This window comes from Rhinoderma darwinii, chromosome 7 (genome assembly GCF_050947455.1).
Source record: "Rhinoderma darwinii isolate aRhiDar2 chromosome 7, aRhiDar2.hap1, whole genome shotgun sequence".
Taxonomy (NCBI): Eukaryota; Metazoa; Chordata; class Amphibia; order Anura; family Rhinodermatidae; genus Rhinoderma; species Rhinoderma darwinii.
In genome coordinates this window covers 113526417-113543872 of record NC_134693.1, presented here as the reverse complement: position 1 = coordinate 113543872, position 17456 = coordinate 113526417, and the positions used below count along the sequence as shown (strand labels likewise).

The 17456-nt window shown below is 39.8% G+C and overlaps 1 protein-coding gene across 1 annotated transcript in view; it reads left to right on the top strand.

Annotated features, from left to right (window-relative positions):
* The window catches only part of LOC142658106 (sodium- and chloride-dependent GABA transporter 1), a 141363-nt gene that overhangs the window by 63989 nt on the left and 59918 nt on the right, over positions 1–17456 (top strand). The window contains exon 2 of the mRNA XM_075833853.1: positions 1866–2276. Within this exon, the coding sequence (XP_075689968.1) occupies positions 2039–2276 (238 nt within the window). The 5' untranslated portion in view covers positions 1866–2038. The remainder of the gene's footprint in view (positions 1–1865; positions 2277–17456) is intronic.

The following is a 17456-nucleotide window of genomic DNA, read 5'->3' as shown; positions in this document are numbered from 1 at the left end:
TGATTCAAACAAATCTTTACTTGCTTGACTCCCTTTACTAAAGTTCTAGGGCTTTAAAATTTTGGCTATTTTGTTGTCCACTTTGCAAAACCACTGACCATTCTGTAGTCTGGACAAAGCAAGATATCAATAGTTGTATGTATTTAAATTGGGTTATTTGTTTATGGCATGTAAAAAAAAATAGGATTTGTTTTACGGTAATTAATTTATGCAGTGGTCACTGCAGTTTATATATTATTCTAAATCCATAGGCATTAGTATGACATTGGTCCCCTCTTTGGAGCTAAAATAGCTTCCACCCCTCTGGGAAGGCTTTCTACAGAATTTTGGAGAGTGTCTGTGAGAATTTTTGCCCATTCATCTAGAAGAGCATTTGTGAGTTCAGACACTGATGTTGAACAAGAGGGTCTGGCTCGCAATCTCCGTTCCAGTTCATCCCAAAGGTTTTGGATGGGGTTGAGGTCAGGGCTCTGTGTGCCAGTCAACTTCTTCCACCCCAAAATCACCCAACCATGTCTTTATGGACCTTGCTTTGTGCACTGGGGCACAGTCAGGCAGGAACAGAAAAGGGCCTTTCCCAAACTGTTCCCCTAAAGTTGGAAGTACACAATTGTCAAAATGTCTTGGTATGCTGAAGCATTAAGATTTCCCTGAACTGAAACTAAGGGGCCTAGTCCCACCCCTGAGAAACAGCCTCTAAGCATTATCCCTCCTCCACCAAACTTTACAGTTGGCACAATGCAGTCAGGCAGGTAACGTTCTCCTGGCATTTGCCAAACCCAGACTTGTCCATGGGACTGCCAGATAGAGAAGTGTGATTCGTCACTGCACAGAACACGTTTCCACTGCTCCAGAGTCCAGTGGCGGATTTCAATTCAGTGAGCTCTTTAGAACGAACCATTCTTTCACAAATGTTTGTAAAGGCAGACTGCATGGTGAGGTGCTTGATATTATACACAGGTGACAATGGGACTAAATGAAACACCGACATTCAATAATTAAGAGCTGTATTCCAATACCTTTGGTCATAAATTGTATATAATGCATATATGTGTGTATGTATGTATATATATATATAGATATATATATATATATATATATGGAAACAAGCATAGAACACAGAGACGGCACCAGGACTTCAAGTCAGATGAAAAGCAAAGTGGATTTAATCACCTCAGAAAACAGCAACATTTCGGTTCAACAGGAACCTTTCTCAAGCCATAAAGGTTCCTGTTGAGAAAGGTTCCTGTTGAACCGAAACGTTGCTGTTTTCTGAGGTGATTAAATCCACTTTGCTTTTCATCTGACTTGAAGTCCTGGTGCCGTCTCTGTGTTCTATGCTTGTTTCTATTTTTAAAAAAGAAGGGGGAATTGATTCATCCCCAGGTGACGAGCACATGGCCTGATTTTCTGCTATTGTGGAGTGCTGTGTTCATCTATTTGCAGGACTATATATATATATGTTAATGAATATAATTTTATCTTTTCAGATTATTTTGTCCCCATGTGTACTACTGTCCATTTACTATATAGAGAATATAAACAGTGTTATGCCTAGTCCACGGCCTGGGGGGGAGGTACATGACACAGGAATTCAAAGAAAGCTAAAGAGAGAATCCATGTGTCATCCACCACCCCTCAAGGCCCTGCGCTAGACATAGGAATGTATTTCAGTTCTGCCTGTGGTCTTTAAGAAAATATTTTTTTAATCATAAATAATGTGCAGCTCCCTCTTTTTCTTGCATGTTTTTTTTTTCATTAGAAATAGAATGTATAAATTAGTGTTTTGATCTTAAAACTGCATATAATAAATCTACTACCATTGTTGTGATGTCATTATAAAAATATTTTTGTTGTTTTTTCAGCTCAACATCTAATCTTATAGTCTGATGTGGACCTGCAACCATAAACAGAGGATTTTTAAATCATCTTTGTAACCCTAGTGAAGTAAAAGGGAGCCGCGAAACTGCTGTCCACGTGGACTGGTGCTGAAATTTCACGTCTGGGTACCAGGCACTGCCATTCCAAACCACGAGACATGGCAACAAATGGAACTAAAGTTGCAGATGGACAAATTTCTACTGAGCTCTGTGAAGCACCGATCACAAATGATAAACCCAAGACCTTGGTTGTTAAGGTTCAGAAGAAGAGAACAGAAGATGTCGAGAGAGATACATGGAAAGGAAGATTTGATTTCCTTATGTCCTGTGTTGGTTATGCAATTGGCTTAGGAAATGTATGGAGATTTCCATATCTCTGTGGAAAGAATGGAGGAGGTAAGACGCTGTTGAAATTATTAAAAAATAGTATTTATTAAAAAATAGTATTTTATTAATTTTGGCGAAAAAGTAATATTCCATTCAACCATTGAACTTTAAGGGTACCTGCACATGAAAAATACAGACAGAAAAAGCCAAAGCGTAATACAGTACGAGCAACGTAGATGGGATTTAAATAAATCTCAGCTACATTCTGCATATATTTTCCGCACGTAAATTGACATGCATGTCAAGTTATTTTGTGAATTTTCATTGCAGATTTTCCTCCTTTCAATGAGAAGGGTGAAATTCATGGTGAAAACCTGCATCAAAATCCACACAAAAATCTGCATATCTAACAGCAGGTTTCCGGTGAAATTTTCTACACCTACACCTTAAGGCACTTGGTGTAGCATGGATTAGATACGTTATATATTATGTTATTTACTATGCAGATTTTTCATTTTGGTAGGTTAATGCCGTATGTATGATTTATAGGAAATGTTACATTTTTATTCAAGGTGACAGATTTTAGGATAAGGCAGTAGTGGGACGGTGAAAGAAAATTTTATAAAGACACTAATTTCTCTAAAATATAATGAAAATATACTAATTATGATTAACAGATCAAAATGAATATTAAAGTGTGCCTATCACTATAACTTTTTGGGCTAAATCAGTGTGAATACAGGAAACTTTGTAGTATATCTCATTAGGGAAAAGTGATATCTGAATCGCCTTCCAGCAGCCTCTTGTTCCAGTTTTGTCTGCAGGATCTCCGGGATGTTCATAAACCTCCTCAGTCCTCAAAAAATCCATCTAGAGCAGTACAGTAGGGATGAATAGTATACTGAAAAGAGGGGGATGCAGCTGCAGTTCATTGGCCAGTGTGTGACACTTATGCTGTAAGAGGAGAGGGGGAGCCTCAGGGGTGAAATACCCATTCAAACCAGCAGAAGGAAGGAAAAAAGATCCAAAATATGCAGCTTACACACAACATTTCAGGCTTTTTTTTCATCTATTGAGAGATTGTTATTGTTGTTTTGTTTGGAAGGATATGTACACTTTAAGACATTTGCGTGATTTCTCACAATACACTATTTATCAATCAATCAATCAATCAATCAAATCAATCAATTATTCTACCTAATTTTTTTTAGATCAATAAAGTTTACATTTTCTTGTAATCCTTAGGCCTCATGCCCTTTCCGTAATTTTCTTCAGTGTGCTTTTGTTTTTTTAATGGATAGCACACTGACACATTCATTTCTATGGGGACATGCACACTTCCATTGTTTTAACGGAACCGTGTGGCCGTTCCGACAAAAATAGGACAGGTCCTACACCTGTCAATTTTTGAGGGAACAGTCTCGGCCATTCCCTTCATTTGGTCCGTTGAAACAACAGACTGCACACGGAAGCCATCCGAGTGCAGTCCGTGTTTCACGGATACATCATGAGCGGCCGTACGACGGGCAACGGATGTGTGCATGAGTCTTTTCAAATATTAGAATAAGGAAAAAATATCCTGCTGTCCCTTCAGAGAGATAATACTACATTTATATTATCGATTTTCTTCACCCCATGATTTTACTTTTCACACAGTGGCACTTCAAAGAAAAGCCAATTTTTACATTATTTTACTTTCCCTCACATGTTCACATGTCTTCTGTGACATTGCATGTTTATAACCTACATCAAAGAAAGTTTGTCTCACCTACATCAAAACAATGGTGATGAAGAGGGTTTGCAGTGATGCTGTAGAGACTCTATTTGATGTACCGAATTACATGTGTCTGCAGTGGAATTGACCCTCATGCATTCTTAATCAGTATGGGTTTACAGATGTAGCAATCCTTATACATTGATAACTTGCTGCAGCGTGATAACTTATCACATAAGCCATCCAAAACCATTGAAAAAGTCAAGTTAACATTTCTTGCCACTGTGTAGTTATTTAATGCATTTACGGTCAAGATTGCAACCTCTGTATGAGCAAAAATAATAAAACCCTGCACTTCTTTAAGTCTTTGATGTTTAATTTTTTTTTTACAAAAAATGCTTGTACATACTGTAGTCCATGTAAACAGTATACAGAGTTTTCACTGGATTAGTATGTCTACTTATCTATTGCACTTGGCATTTGTTAGCATTAATACAATGCAGGACGTACATAATGACATACATAGGGCTACACGGCAGACAATAATTTTTTTTCTAACACAACCCTGAATATTTAGCTGGCACAGAGCAAGCCTCATCCCGAAGTGATAGTTGCATCAAATTAATCCAAATAATGGTGTATTTTTCCTTTACACTCGCATTACATTACAAAGACAGGACTAACACTTTCTGTCTGTCTCATGTAGAGTGCCCGTACACTATAATTACTCGTGCCCGTACACTATAATTACTAGTTTTAAATGGCAAAAAAACACACTTTAAGACACATGAAAACTTGACAACTATTCTATGTGATACTCTAGTACTGTAGAAGCAAATAGGACTATAGGAAATAGACTAGTAGTTTTTTCCTCCCCACTTTTCAAAAGCCATAACTTTTTTATTTTTCCGTCGATATAGTCCTACGAGGGCTTGATTTTTGCAGTATAAGTTGTCGTTTTTCGTAGCACCATTTATTGTGCCATATAATGTACTAGGAAATTCACTGTGCAATTAAAACAACATGTTAACTTTATTTTGTGGGTCAATACGATTACAGCGATAACAAATTTCTATAGTTTTTTCTATATTTTACTACTTTTACAAGTAAAAACCTAAGTGTAAAAATTTTTTATTTATTTTGTGTCGCCAAATTCTGAGAGCCATACGTTTTTTATTTTTCCCGTCGATTAAGTGGTATTAGGGCTTATTTTTTGCGAGATAAGCTGTAGTTTTTAATTATACCATTTTGGGGTACATGCAACATTTTGATCACTTTTTATTTCATTTTTTGTGCGAGATTAGGTGACCAAAAAATAGCGATTTTGGAGTTTACAATGTTTTTTTTTTTTACGGCGTTCACCGTACGGGTTAAATAATGATATATTGTATAGGACGCGACGATACCAATTATGTTTATTTATTCATTTTTTTTTACTATGCTCTAGGGGGGAAATGGGGAAAGGTTATCTTTTTAACAGTGAACTTTTAATATTTTTTTTTACATAAAAAAAAACCTTTATTTTACAAATTTTAACTTTTTTTATTAGTCCCCCTAGGGGACTTCAACCAGCGATCGTTAAATCGCTTGCACGATATACTGCAATACTAATGCTCGTTTTTTGCGGGTCAAATTGTAGTTTTCATCGTTACTATTTTGGGGTCCATGGGACTTATTGATTAACTTTTATTATATTTTTTTGGTGGGGGAATAGAGAAAAAAAGCAATTTTGCTAATGTTTAATTGTGTTTTTTTGTACAGCGTTCACTATACAGTTGAATTAATGTGTTAACTTTATTCTTTGTGTTGTTATGATCACAGCAATACCATATATGTGTACTTGTTTTTTTTACACTTTTATTAAATAAAATGGTTTTATTTTATTTTTACTGTTCATGTTTTTTTTTTATATGTTCAAAAACTTTATTTGATTGTTTTTAATAATTTTTTTAAGTCCCACTAGGGGACTTCAACCTTGTGATCTTCTGATCGCAAATATAATGCTTTGGTATACTTAGTATACCAAAGCATTATTGCCTGTCAGTGTAAAACTGACAGGCAATCTATTAGGCCGTGCCTCTGGGCCTAATAGGCATACAGCCAGGGCAGACCTGGGGGTCTTTGTTAGACCACCGGCTGCCATGGCAACTCATTGGCGGCCGGCGATCACAATCACGGGCCGCCGATGGGTGACACAGTGAGCTCCCTCCCTCTGTCAATAGATTTAAATGCCTCGGTCGCTATTGACCGCGGCATTTAATGGGTTAAATGGCTGAGATTGAAAGTTTCTTCAATCTCGGCCGTTTCACCGGGAGCCTGGCTGTCAGTCACATCTCCATCACATACATGCACGTGGGAATGCGCGAACAGGCTGCATTCCCCAACGTGCATGTACGTGAAAATGCGGGAAGGGGTTAAAGAGGATCTGTCACTACTTTATTAATTCCCTATCCCCTAACTCATCTAATAGGTGCTATGATGCTGATAACTACAGTGTAATTTGTTTTCAAAAATGTTTATTATTTGCAAAGTTCTGAGTGTTTTTCTAAATATGCTAATTTGGCTATACTTGCCAAATAGGAGGTGACTCTTTTTTCACTCTGAGCGGTGTAATGTTTTTTGTATGATGCTGTTCAATCAGCACACAGCTTCTCCCCCTTCCCTGCCCAGCAACACAGCGTGTTCATTTAGTATATAGCTTCCATTCCCAACTGTATTTTCAGCTGGTGATATCTCCGGTTGTTTCACAGATTGAACTGCGACTGGTGTTATAAGAAAGATTAGAATTTCATCTTTCATATACTATGAGAACCGCTGTTCTAGGTGGTCCACAGCCGGAGATATGGCTGTTAGAATTAATCCCCCCTCCTTCTAGAATGTCTCTCACACTGCGTGAAGCAGCTTCATGCTGATAGGACAGCGTCAGAGGCTGTGAGGAGGCTCCACCTCAGGAGAATCGCTGGTGTTGATGCCCGTTTGTCAAATATAGGCTAATTTGCATATTTAGAAAAAAGCTCATAACTTTTAAAATAATAAATGCTTTGGGACATAATTTTCACTAGCATCATCAGTGTGACAGCGCCTATTAGATTAGCTAAGAGATAGGGCATTACTAAACTAGTGACAGATCCTCTTTAATGGGGTACATGGAGGCTCAGGCGGCAATGTAGCACTTCTGCTACATATCTCACCTTATGGGCCCTTTTTCATAGTTAAATTTTAATAGTTCTTTCAGAAAATTATTTTAATTTATTTCTTTGTCTTCTAAAAACACAACAAAACATATATCCTGCCAATTATCTGGTGTGGTCCCTCCTTTTGAGTAGGTAAAGGGAACATCATCGGTTTTTGGATAGAGCATTAATGGAAATCTAACATCATGGCACATTGCACTGAGTAGGTAATAGGTGCAGATTCTGCCATTGTTCATAGCTTTAGCATAAAAACTTTCGTAAAACTATGTGTGGTATATATAATGACCTGCAACACATAGAAAGCACTGTGCTGTAATACTTTTGAGCGTAAAGAGTTAAAGTGGAAAGCTGGTTAGTGGGCAATCATATTGGTGCTATGGTGTTAGTTGTTGATTAGTGTTTTACTGGATCTTTATGGGGGGCACAGTAATGTTAGACATATTTGAGCCATTTTATTTATTAAAGATGTAATTGATTTGGTTTTCTTCCATGAACTTGATATATTGAGTCTTAACTTTTTAATTCCATAATTGTTTCCAAATGCAAGCAGAACTGACCACTCTGAGGGCGAGCACTGAGACCCCCACCGATCGCTAGAACGAAGTGACAGAAGCACTCGGGTGAGCGATGAGCCGCTTCGTTTCTGATCGGCTTGTCTCGGAAAGCCCTTGGTGTACAGGCTCATAAACTATCTATTGAGCCCGTAGACCAATTGCTAGGCTTTCCGAGAAAAGCTGATCAGAAACAAAGCGGCTCAGCGTTCACCGAGCGCTTCTGTCGCTTTGTTTTAGCGATCGGTGGGGATCTCAGTGCTCAGGCCCCACCGATAAAAACTTATGACATGTCACTATGACATGTCAGAAGTTTTTTGAAAGTTTAGTTACCCTTCAACATTTTTCAGATTTTTGGAAATTAATCTCTTATGACTACTATTTGGGACCTTTTGGTCTATTCATGTATAGTAATAATGGGATTTAGAGATTCCCCTACTTGGTAGATTAAGTAGGTTTAGGAAGATTGTACCCTTTAGTATGGGGGTGCCTCCAGGAGGTAACATTGCTATATTACAAACACAGATGGAAAAAATGAGATCACAGAAGAAGTCACAGACTAAAAAAAGGCGAGATGTTTTAAAGAATTACTAGTGCCCTGTAACTAGTAATCCTATAAAAATGCATTGATATACTATCTACATGGATAAAAATGATACTTAGCACATTTAATGTGTTCTTGAACCCACTATGAGGCCCCCTGAAGCCCTGATACGGGACACTTAATTTACATAGAAGATACAATTTCTTGGAATATCTCCCACTGGCTTGTTTTTCTTAAGGCATCTGTTAGATGCTCTGAAATAAAGGTGTTTGTCCTGTTGACAGACTGATTCTAACAGTGTAATATATTCCTATTCTAAATATTAGATTCAAGTTGTCTGCTGACAGAATTATCCGATATGCAATTGGAGGACTAAGAACTTCACACTTCTTATTACACAACGGTACTGTAGTACTGTGCTTAATCTTCAGGCTGAAAGGATTAGCAGAATAGCTCACTTCTCAGCAAAATTTCACCTTCTTTATTTTACCAAAATATCAACTATTATGGCATAGAAGGGATTTCATATTTTAACTATTACTAATTCAAAGGCAAATATGATTTCTAAGAATGTAAAGAGGAAAAACTTTGGATTATGGTTATGGGTATACTATATATGTGGTAATTTACACCCTACTGTAGATAATAACATTAAGATCTTCTAGATGAATTTAGTCTGGAACACCAGAATCTGTTTTGGTATTTTCAGCCTCATCTTGCAGCCTTTGCTGAAGAACACACAGTGTGAACCCAGTAAATTATAAGCTTAGTAGAAGCAACCAAGAAGATTCATGGGCATATAAAAGTACAAGGCTTGAGACCATTATATAGGTTACTGAAATTCAAGGTGAATTCTAATATTTGTAATAAAATATGGCACATTTTTTCATAACCATCGTCAACACTGGACAGGCAGTACGACTTCTTCTAAAATGAAAATCAGCACTGTCTTTAAAATGTTGATAATGGCCATTGTGAAAAATCTAGTAAAAAACCCGCCTGGGGGCTTGTCATAGTAGAAATAATGTGGAATGTACAATGTGTCAGGACTCATAAAACCCTGAATAATATGCCTATAAGTAATAAAAAAAATGAGAGCAAAAAGACATTGACATCTTAGGTTTTAATAATACATTTTAAAAAAGGTATGCAAGCCCCTAATTCAATACATAAAATTATTATCATCATATTACTTTGAGCCACAATGGTCCCACAGGGTCTTTTTTCTATTACTATTTCTTCAAATGTTTATTGGGACAAAAAAATATTATAAAATTACAAATCTCATATTGACACGTTGAGTCTTATGTTACTGACAACTTGCGTATAAGACAATCAGAAAAAGGATAACCTGGTATTAATATGCTGTAGTGATTTCAGTGTATAGGGACATTGGGGACAGCTGATGGCAGCGTAATTCCAGCAATTATTCCTGTACATAGTTACATAGTTAGTTCAGTTGAAAAAATACATATGTCCATCAAGTTCAACCAAGGGATGGGAGAAAGAAACAAAAATTCAAAATTCACTGCATGTCCTATGTTGGTGCGTTTTCGCGCACCTAGTCTCCCATTGAAGTCTATGGGTGCGTGGAAACCATGAACAACATACAGACGTGTGCTGTGTGCTGTTCGTGTTTCACGCATCAGTTACAAAGAATTTCAGAGAAATGTTTAAAATAGAAAGAAGTGCTTGCATGGACGTGAAAAACGCACGCAAAGTACACTGATGCCCATACGCAATGCACACTGATGCCAATACGTAATGCACACTGATGGCACACGGACATAAAATGTAGGAAAAATGCTGCTTTTTTTACGCGCACAAATCGGACACACTCGTCTTATGTGGATATAATTTACAGACACATCAATAGATCGTTTCCATTGTGGTATAGTTTCCATGTGAACAATTTACTTAAACGTGTCCAATGGTTTTGCACCTTCTTGTGTAATGTGTAGAGATTTGATGTTCCATTCCCGGTCGTGCTTTGTGATCAACAAGAGATTAATTATTTTATGTTATTTTTCACTTTCAACGACATCTGAAGGAAGAATAAGAGAAATGTAGTGCCACAGCTGATCTCATGGGAAGAATGATCAAATGATGTCTTTACATGAAGACAATAACCTTCTCATGCTACAAAATATATAAAATATATAATTCTATCATAGAAAAAACATAGAAAAGTTACTCTAAAGCTGCACAATCTACACATGTGTTAGGCATGCCCTTAACAACACAAAAATATCTGCAAATTTACAATAATATGATTTAAAGACTCTCATAATATCATACTTTTCCGTATACATCTTGAATGGGCAAATGTTCTTTGTGAGCCAGCTTTGAGCCTCCTTCCAATTAAGGGCTCATGCATACAGCCGTATTAAGGCTCAGTGTAACGCCAGCGGTGTGTCCTGCTCCTACCGGCAGTCCCCACCTCCAGGTCCCGTATCTCCTCCGGCGGCCTGGTTCTGCCTCCCTCCCTGGCTTCCGGCGTCTGCTGTGTTCCTGCGCTTACACCCCCAATGTCCCTAGTGCACATGCTCCAGCCACCTCTTAAAGGGCCAGCACGCAGGAAATTCAAAGTTCTCATATCCAATCCCTGTTGCCTCAGGACTATTTGAGACACCTACACAATCCACCTGGTGCCTGAGCAACATTGGAACCACCTAGTTGTACCCTGCTAAGGTTCCTGTGTGCATCTGATTCTAGTCAACTATTGCTATCTGTTTTCAGCCTGTATCTAGTTATCCGGTACCAGGCTGTATCTAGTTATCTGTTATTAGCCTGAATCCAGTAATCTGCTGTCTGTCTGTAATCAGCTACATGTCATCAGCCAGTGTCCAGCTATCCGCTATCAGGTTCCATCCAGCTGCCGCTGCCAGTCTGCCTCTAACTGTCGGTGACAAGCCTGTAGCTTCCATCCATCAATGTACCATCTGCAGTGGCGGATTGTTACCCAAACTTGGGCCCCACTTCTCCCCTGCCGCACTGCCCCGCCGTAACTCTTTTAACACTACTTTTTTGTGCAAGCATTAACAAATGGGTGTTACGATTCCCCTTGTCACAGGGCTGTGTCCCTACATACTGACAGATTCACACTGTACATCCTCCTGACAAGGGGAATGGTAACATCAATTTGTTCATCAGTCCTGGACTGCGCAAATCATTTTTGTGAAATACAAGGATTTCCTATAATAAACATGTCAGGAGAGGTGACAGATTCTCTATAAATCTAGTGACTCACAGGTGACGACGTCTCAGATTCTAGTAGTTTTCAGACTTCATGATGACTTCTCCCGACCACTCAGATGTCTTCAGCTCCTCACTTTTCCAACATTTCCACACCTATAAAACGAAAGATAAAATTATCATGGTGCCACACACTGTGCCCCCAAATATAATAGCACCATACACTGTAAAGTAAAGCACCACATACACAGAGCCCCCAGTAGATAGCGCCACATACAGCCCCCTGTAGATAACGCCACATACAGCCCCCTGTAGATACTGCCAAACTCCCCTGTAGATAGAATCTCATACCCCGCTGTAGATAGCGCCACACCCCTTGTAGATAGCATCTCACATAGCCCCCTATAGATACTTCCACTCAGCACCCAGTAGATAGTGCCACACACAGCCCCTGTAAATAGCGCCACACAGCCCCCTGTAGATAGCACCACACTCCACTTGTAGATAGCATCACACACAGCCCCATATAGATAGTGCCACACACCCCTTGTAAATAGCGCCACACAAAGTCCCCTGTAGATAGCGCCACACACCACCTGTAGATAGCATCACACACACACCCCCTGTAGATAGCGCCACACACCCCCTGTAGATAGCACCACACACCCCCTGTAGTTAGCACCACACACCCCCTGTAGACAGCATCACACCCCCCTGTAGATAGCGCCACACACAGCCCCCTATAGATAGTACCACACAGGACCACCTCAAGGGGTAGCGACCCGGGAGCCTCCCAGCAGCGAAGACCAGACCTCTGTATGGTTGTAAAAGGGTGAAGACCAGGGAGCTTACTTAGATAACGCCCTTAGAGGTGTCCCCATGCCAAACCAGTGGAGTAGCCCAGTGGGTCCACAACCCACTGGTCAAAACACTCAGTTTTGTACAGAGTTGTAATAGGGCTGCCAAAGAGGTCCATGAGGCCTCTACAATAGTTCTGTAAGGACTCCGATATCATATGGAGGCATAAGAATTTTTTCTATACGATTGTGGCATCTCCATCATATTTGCAGAGGCACAGATGTTTCCTTCCTTACATTTTCTTATATCTCAACATATCTTGCGATGTTTGGCGCAAGATAACCAGCTTTGAAAAAAAAAGGATTTTGTGACACTATGTCACAAGATGTCTATGCTATATGTGTCTATGTTTGGACACCCAGTAATTGTGATGTGAATTACAGTTTCTCAAAGGTTTTGCTAGTATGTCAAAATATTATATTGAATTTTTTCAAGAGAAATTGGAGTCATAAACAAATTTCAAGCAATGGTAAGGGTGGTCATATCTGTACTCTCCATACACACGGATTGCACGCAACAGAGCTCTGTGCTCGTAGCCTGTATGACGTGAAGGGCGCGAATGCTATATAGCTCCGTACAAAGGAGACATACAGTCTCTATGTGCTGCCATACAGCCTCCCTGTCTCTGTTGTGTGCACAAACCCTTATTCAGGTGTAATCTTCATGTTGTGTCAGCTTTTGTGGCCCAATTTCAGATGTACATTTCTGGCAGAGTAGTGCCAAGATATTGAAAACAAATTGTTAACAATTTTCTGCATTCTACTAGCCTTCTTTGATTAGCCTCCCTATTGTGAACTTGCGATGCTGCTATCTGTGAGTTGGCCAAAAGAAAAAATTAACAATTGCTTACAGTGTGTTAAATTTCGACTCTCTTCTAAAGGCTCTATTACACGGGCCAATGATCGGGCAAATGAGCGTTCATATGAACGCTCGTTCCCGATCATTGCCCGGTGTGATCAGGGCAATGATCAGCCGATGAATGAACAAACGCTTGTTCATCGGCTGATTTGCTCTTTTGATTAGGCAGAATTAAAAAATATAGCTGTCGGCAGCACCTCTCCCTGTGTAATCAGGGGGATGCACTGCCGAAATGATGAGAGTGTATGGGGACAAGCGATGGGTGTAACGATTGCTTATCCCTATACAAAAGCAATTATTGCTGCGTGTACCGAGCTATCTTGTAGATCGGCGCTCGTTTACACGGCCCATGTCGGGCCGTGTAATAGGACCCTAAGGCTGTGTTCCCACAGTGCAGATTTGCTGCAGATTTTTTAACCAAAACCAGAATTTAATCCAGGAGAGCAGACCTATAAAGCCTTACTTTAAATATTTCTTCTGTTTAGGTTCCGTTCCTGATTTTGGCTTAAAAAAAAACGCATGCACAATCTGCAGCAAATTAGCACTGTGGGAACCCAGCCTTAAGTTCACCTTTCCAGGAAGCAATTGTGATGTTGTTTCACCAGTGTTCCCTGGCCAATTTAAAATTTTTAGTGTTAAATTGGACCTCTTATTATATAATTGGGATCATTAGGCTATGTTCACACGGGGTATTTTGCCGAGTTTTTTGACGCGGAAACCGCGTCGCAAAACTCGGCAAAAACGGCCCGAGAACGCCTCCCATTGATTTCAATGGGAGGCGTCGGCGTCTTTTTCCCGCGAGCAGTAAAACTGCCTCGCGGGAAAAAGAAGCGACATGCCCTATCTTCGGGCGCTTCCGCCTCTGACCTCCCATTGACTTCAATGGGAGGCAGGAGAAAGCGTATTTCTCGCTGTTTTATGCCCGCGGCGCTCAATGGCCGCGGGCGAAAAACGGCGCGGTAATCGCCGCGAAAATCGGCGTGCAGGGAGAGGAATATCTGCCTCAAAGTTCCAAACGGAATTTTGAGGCAGATATTCCTCCCCCAAAATACTCCGTGTGAACATAGCCTTAAGGGCCTTAATTCTAAATGTCAAACCTCCACTGACACTCTTTGATGACATATCTAATTATTCAGATTCAGTGAATCAGTGGTGTAGTGGATTCAAAAGTTCACCCTTCTCTAATAATAACAAACATACACAGGTTTTTATATCACTTATGCATAAATCTACATACATTCAGTATATAATTCATATATAATAATTCAGTTTAAGGTAGGAGGATAGGTTCTTAAGGCTGTTATGTGGCAGATGTCTTACCAGCCTGTGTGGATAATTATCTGGTTATTGCAACATGTTGGAAAACCTCCTTGTGTGACATTGAGATCAAGTGAAGCCTCCAAACTAGCCCAGCTGCAAATCCCAGCGTATGACTTCTCCAATCTGTCCTCAGGCCCCTGCTTGGTGGCAAGCTTCCCTCCTCCTGGCTAGTCTTAACAATTTAAAGGGTGAATGCACAGGAAATATTTATGCACTAAAAATTATGGAATCATTCTTTACCCACGTGTATATATACTAGTTTAACACTCCTCTCTGGTGCCTGAGAAATAATGTTCCCTGTGTTCCTGTGAGATTTGCGGCAGAGAGCTTTCTGATTGTGTTCTTGACCTGTTACTGACAAGTCTGTTTTATTACCTTACTCTTAAACTCTGGCTTCCTATCCTATACCGGCAGAACTGGTTTTAGACAAAGTGTGGCAGTAGGCAGTTAAAAGTGGGGTCCCAAATACCGAATTATTGTATCAATAATGCAGTCAATTCAGAAGGCGATGTGCAGAGAACTGCATCACTGATTTCCAGCGCGTCCAGGAGTGTGGCAAGACCCAAAGCATATGTCCCTGAATAATACCGCCACACCATAACCACATAGTGACTCAAAAATAACCCCCTTACTGTTACTGAATAATATCACCACACCATAACCACATAGTGACTGAATAATACCCCCATACTGTTACTGAATAATACTGCCACACCATAACCACATATTGACTGAATAATACCCCCATACTGTTACTGAATAAAAACAACTATACAAAGACCAATATTACCCCTATATATTGACCATATAGTGGTAAATGCCAGTTTTACATAGGAGCTCTGCAGACAGTATAAGTAATTACAGCATATTTATATCCAGTGACTCACAGGTGATGTTTTCTCTGATTGGAGTAGTTGACTTTCCCTTTTTTTCATCCATCCGGCCCAGACCTCTTACGACTTATTCCAGCCACGACTCTTCTATGCAGAAATTGATGCACAGACATGTTGGTTTCTCGCTTTTCCAGCAACCCCATACCTCATCCTCGAAGCAAACTCATAATCCTCAGTGTCCTAAATTGTAATAATGATCCCTTAGTGCTCGACACAATAAAAGTGCCCCATCACTAACCGTGCCCCCTTTGTGCCCTCACACAGTAATAATGTCCCCTTTGTGCCCCTGTAGATAGTGCCACAGTGCCAATATATATAGTACCACACACAGCCCCCTGTCACACAGCCCCCTGTAGATAGTGCCACACAGCCCCCCTTGTAGATACAAACAGCCCCTCTTGTAGATAGTGCCACACAGCCCCCCTTGTAGATAGTGCCACACAACCCCCCCTTGTAGATAGTTCCACACAGCCCTCTTTGTAGATAGTACCACACAGCACCTCTTGTAGATAGTGCCACCCAGCCCCACAACAATAAAAAATGTTTTCACCTAGCACCATTCCCGCGACGTACACAGCTTCTCCACAGCCTTGAGATGCTTGGACCCTTACGTAGGCTGGCGTTATCCAGTGACGTCATCACACAGGCCTGAGCAGGGATTCTGTCCCAGTGTCTTATAGGCTGCAGGCCTAATGTGGCCTGTAGCCTAGTGAATGGTGGAGTTGGGAGCTGCTCCGCCATAATATTTAATTGTATCTACGTCCTGCATCCGCTATGGCTGCTATAGTGCCGCCATTGGGCAGGGGGCCCTGAGAGGATAGGGGCCCTGGGCAATTGCCTAGTTTGCCTCCCCCTAATGCTGGCCCTGCATACTTGATACCTACCAGAATGACTGCCACTCATCTCAAACCATTCCTATCTTCCCACTGGGAATGCACCATTCTGCCTTAATTTCTTGCTTTGCCTGACTATGACTCTGTCTAACAACGCTTGTAACCCATTATCCCCTTCAGTATACCCTAGAAATTCCTTCCAACAAAGGCCATAAATCTTGCAGGGGTTAAAGGTAAATGGAAAATTCCTCTGCACTAAGAAAAGCCAAATCCAGTAGAAACCCAATGAATCCACCCCATGGACTATGACACAAAATGGGTTATGTATTGTGATCTTCAGGTCACTTTCACACGGCAGTATTTTGGTCAGTATTTACATAAACAGTATAAGTATAATGGAAAAATTTGTACCTCTTCTGTGTTTTGGTACCACTTCTAGTTTCAGCTTACGAATACTGATACGAAATACTGACGTAAATACGCAAGTGTGAAAGAGACTTATGACAAAACATTTCTTTGCAATATCAACAATAATTTAATGTCTTAATGGCTGAATATAGAAAATTCTTAATTCTTAAAACACAAAACATGTATTGGATGGGGATAATCAAATATGAGTGAAGATCGGTTTACACATATATACATATTGTTATTCATGGATATTTGGTAACCCAATCAGACCAATGTTAGTTTTATTCTGTTGGTCTGACCAATATAATAATACTAATAATAATATAATATTTTGTTTGAGTTTTATGAACAATTTCCATTGATCCATTGGTATGGGAAGTAAAATTATAATTTGATACAATGTTTGCTGATAGACAAATAGTGCTTAAAAATTGTTTATACCACACCGTCGACTTATTATTTTTTTTTATATAGAGCCATAAACTTCCAGGGTGCTCTACATTTGATTGACTAATGTTACAAGTGGGGTACCACAGAGATCTGTACTGGGATCATTACTGTTGGACTTGGTTATACTTTCAAAACAGATAAAAACAAGGACATTTATTCAAAAACACCGAAAAAGGCCATACTTACAAATGGACACAGCCAGGTCTGAAACGCTGATGAAGGCGAGTGAGCAGGTGCTTTAAATAATAATAGCCACTCCCACTAGTCTTGAGGGGAGTGGTATGTGGTGCATGTGATGTGTAGTAAGAAATAATAAATGAATAGTGTATGTGCAAGTGTAATAATGTGAGTGAAATATAGGGGGCAGTAATGAGTGAAGTGCCTAAAAAATAAATGAATAATGGGATGCAAGTGTGTGAAACATGGAG